At 30.4% G+C, this 3,859-nt stretch overlaps 1 protein-coding gene across 1 annotated transcript in view; it reads left to right on the forward strand.

Moving 5' to 3' along the window:
• Nucleotides 1-3,859, forward strand: part of LOC106470427 (voltage-dependent calcium channel gamma-4 subunit-like) — a gene marked incomplete at its 3' end in the record, with an annotated part of 62,097 nt that overhangs the window by 49,294 nt on the left and 8,944 nt on the right. Inside the window, exon 3 of the mRNA XM_013930984.2 lies at nt 3,196-3,273. Coding sequence (XP_013786438.1) covers nt 3,196-3,273 — 78 coding nt within the window. The remainder of the gene's footprint in view (nt 1-3,195; nt 3,274-3,859) is intronic.

Here is a 3,859-nt window from a genome sequence, read left to right on the forward strand (position 1 = left end):
CATTTATTATGTATTTATTTATTATTTATTATATTATATTTATTCATTTATTATGTATTTATTTATTATTTATTATATTATATTTATCATATTTATTGATTATGTATTTATTTATTATTTATACTATTATATTTATATTATATTTATCATATTTATTTATTATATTTTATTTATATTATATTATATTATCTATCATTTATTTATTTTATTTATATCATATTATATTTATTTATCATATTATTTATCATTTATTTATTTTATTTATATTATATTATATTTATTTATTATATTATTTATCATTTATTTATTTTATTTATATTAATTATATTTATTTATTATATTATTTATCATTTATTTATATTATATTATATTTATTTATTATTAGACATCAAGAGTTAGTTATTGTTGTGATAGGGTCCAACTCATCGTCAGTGTTAGTGACGTTATAAATGGAAAAATTATATTTTCTAAATGGCGCTTCTGGAAACTTCTCATTTTAAAAGCTATACATAAACTGAGCTATATGAAAAAAACAGTACAAGGCCGATTGTATAACAATAAACCAAACCTAAAATTCTTCACGAAGTTACTGAATAAATTTACAACGAAGTGACCAAGAAAGAAAAAGGTTTGTATTCAGAGCTAGGTTTCGGAGGGAAAATACACAAAGAAATGGTAAGTTTATAAAGTATCAGAACGATTTGGCGATTTATGACATTATCATCAATAAAGGTTTTTCGAATCTTCTATGCGATTTGTCCCCTAGTGGCTCAATGTTAAGTCAGATTTTTGTTACTCGTGGTTATCAGAGCACAAATAGCCTATTATGTAGCATTGCGCTTAACAAGAAGCAAACAAACCTATGCGGTTTTATCTATTTTCAGGTTAGGCTTCAGGACAATGACTATTATTATTATGGTTTTCCCATTTTGTATACGGACGCGTATGCCATTCTTTTTTGACATATTTACAATCGACGTGTCTTTTTACTTGCTCTATTTTTTCATACTTATCCTCACCCCCCACTCCAGCGGCTTAACGTGAAAAGTGTGGGGCTTATAACGCTAAAAATCGGGTTTCGATAGCCGCGGTTGGCACAGCACTGATTATCTATTGTTCATCTTGTAGCTTTCTGTTTAATTATAAACAATCAGCTCATTCTGAAAAAAGATTTTCAAATAACTCAGCTATTTACTCTGCTTGGCTAGTAAATGTTAAAGAGTTAATTTGAGAATTTTAAATACTTTGAAATTCATCACAGTCTTGGGACAGATCATTTTTTGATTCTCCATGACGCATTTTTTTCCTTAATTTTTTGGTACATAAGAGATAAAAAAAGAATATAAGTAGGAATATTATTGGATAAAAGTAACCCCATTTTTTAAAGTTAATGTTTTAGCTTCTTTGCCGTGAGAAGTGTAAAACAAGAATCATAGTACAGAGTGGCCCAAAATCATCTTTTGTATTTTAAAATTTAACAATTAAATAACTAAGGAACACAACCATGCAGTTTTCAACTTATTGTAGCCCAACCCAAACATTTTTTATTGATATGTTTTTTTTATATTCATTCCAATAATTAAAACGCCAACCGTGCAAGAAAAGGCTTAATGCATCGCTTGGCTTGCAGAGATTAAGTCAGTGACTGTGGTGCCACGTGATTACAGACGCCAGTACAGGAAAGAAATATGGGGGTATGCTAAGGATATCGTGTATCGCACAGCTATAACAAACATCCTGGAGCTCAAGACCAGGATAACGGACGTCATCGCCACTGTAATTATGGACATGTTGCAGCGAACGTGGACTGAAATCGAATATCGGTCAAACGAGCTGAGAGCCATTAATGATGCACACGTAGAAGTCTACTGGCATGTCATTAAAAACTGTTTGAGTTGGGGTACAAGATGCTGAAAACTACACGGTTGAATTTCCTTAGTTAGTTAGTTATTAAATTTTAAAATAGGAAAGATAATTTTGGGCCTCTCTGTATTATTATCTTACTCTGTTAAAGACCTTTGATGTTTTTAAGTAAGCCTAGTTTCAAACATGATGGAACTAGCACTGTGAAATATAGTTAAAAGTTTATCTTATCTACTTGTCCTAGTGAGTGGTCTATAGGATCGCCTAATTCCAATACTAACAGCTTTAGGCTGCTAACTTGATGGATAATCCTGTGAATGGTAGTAGTAGATTAGAAGCTGAAACAAAGAACGTAAATTAGCCAATAACTAGTTACAAAAAATCAGAGATTAATTAGTAATTAGGTTGAGGCTATCGTATAGACTGTTCACCATGACAACTATATTATAATAGTGTTGTAAAATAATTAATCCAACAATAAATAAATAAGTGTAAAACTATATTACAATAGTGTTGTAAATAATTAATCCAACAATAAATAAAAAGTGTAAAACTATATTAGAATAGTGTTGTAAAATAATTAATCCAACAATAAATAAAAAGTGTAAAACTATATTACAATAGTGTTGTAAAATAATTAATCCAACAATAAATATAAGGTGTAAAACTATATTAGAATAGTGTTGTAAATAATTAATCCAACAATAAATAAAAAGTGTAAAACTATATTACAATAGTGTTGTAAAATAATTAATCCAACAATAAAAAAGTGAAAACTTATTCCTTTAGTAAATCTTCTATCTGCAATAGATTTCCTTGAAAAAGTCACCAAATGAATTTTATAAATAATTATAGAGAAGAAGTTGGTCCTGTTAGTAAATATTACGTCAATATAACACTCGCGTATAACTACTAATATTCTTAGATGGCCTTCATGCTCAGACGTTTCAGCATGCTAATTTTGGACCGTACAAGGGCTTATCTCGGGGTCTTATATTGATTATGAAGTTTGTTACTGCTCCAAGTTTTATTGCTTTCATTCGAAGATTATCCTTATTACTCCCAAAAGAAAATGAAAAGTTGATGGTTAATTAGTTTCTAACACCTTTCTCTTTTAATATTCTAAATTAAAGCTGAAATAATTAGTCATAAAATTAATCGAAAGCGTTAGTAGGGAATTAGAATCAGTTCTTAGTGGTGACAAATACGATTCAGATAAGTAAACTTAAGATGTAGATATTTTTAAGTTTCCATAAGAAGACGAAGCTCTTCAGACCAAAATGCTTTACTACGATGCTAATCAGTTATTGTTTTTTGGTTTTTTTTTCGCAGCTGAATGTCATTATCACACTCTCTTCCCGAGCGAGAAGGAAATCGAGAAAAATCCGGAGCTGGATCGTACAATTATGGGTAAGTTACGAAGCTGGATTGTACAGTTATGGGTAAATTACGGAGATGGATCGTACAGTTCTGGGTAAATTACGGAGCTGGATCGTACAGTTATGGGTAAGTTACGGAGCTGGATCGTACAGTTATGGGTAAGTTACTTATCAGGTTTTTTTCTTTGAAACAGTTTGTTTCTTTCTTTGTTGTCAAGAGCGACGCTATGAGCTACACCATGGGCTATCTGTGCTGCGCCCACCACGAGTATCGAAACCCGGTTTTTCGCGGTGTGAGCCCTCAGACATACCGCTGAATGGGAAGGAGAGGCTTTGAAACAGAAATGAAAATATAAGCGAATTGCGAGTTTTATTCTTAACTATAAGCAAGGGTAATTACTTGACAAGTTACCTAAGACTAACGTGGCCGACATAAACGTCAAACTTATTGGATATTCAAAGTAGTAAACTACACAATGTAGCATAAAATATTTGTGTGTGTGTGTTTAAATAAGGTTGTTGAATTCTTAGTTTCACGATTATGTCTATATTCGAGTACTGAAATTATAATTTATATAATCTTACATCTCACTGAAAGAAATTACTTCAAACGTAGC

Source organism: Limulus polyphemus, unplaced genomic scaffold (assembly GCF_000517525.1).
Source record: "Limulus polyphemus unplaced genomic scaffold, Limulus_polyphemus-2.1.2 Scaffold3995, whole genome shotgun sequence".
In the NCBI taxonomy this organism is placed as follows: Eukaryota; Metazoa; Arthropoda; class Merostomata; order Xiphosura; family Limulidae; genus Limulus; species Limulus polyphemus.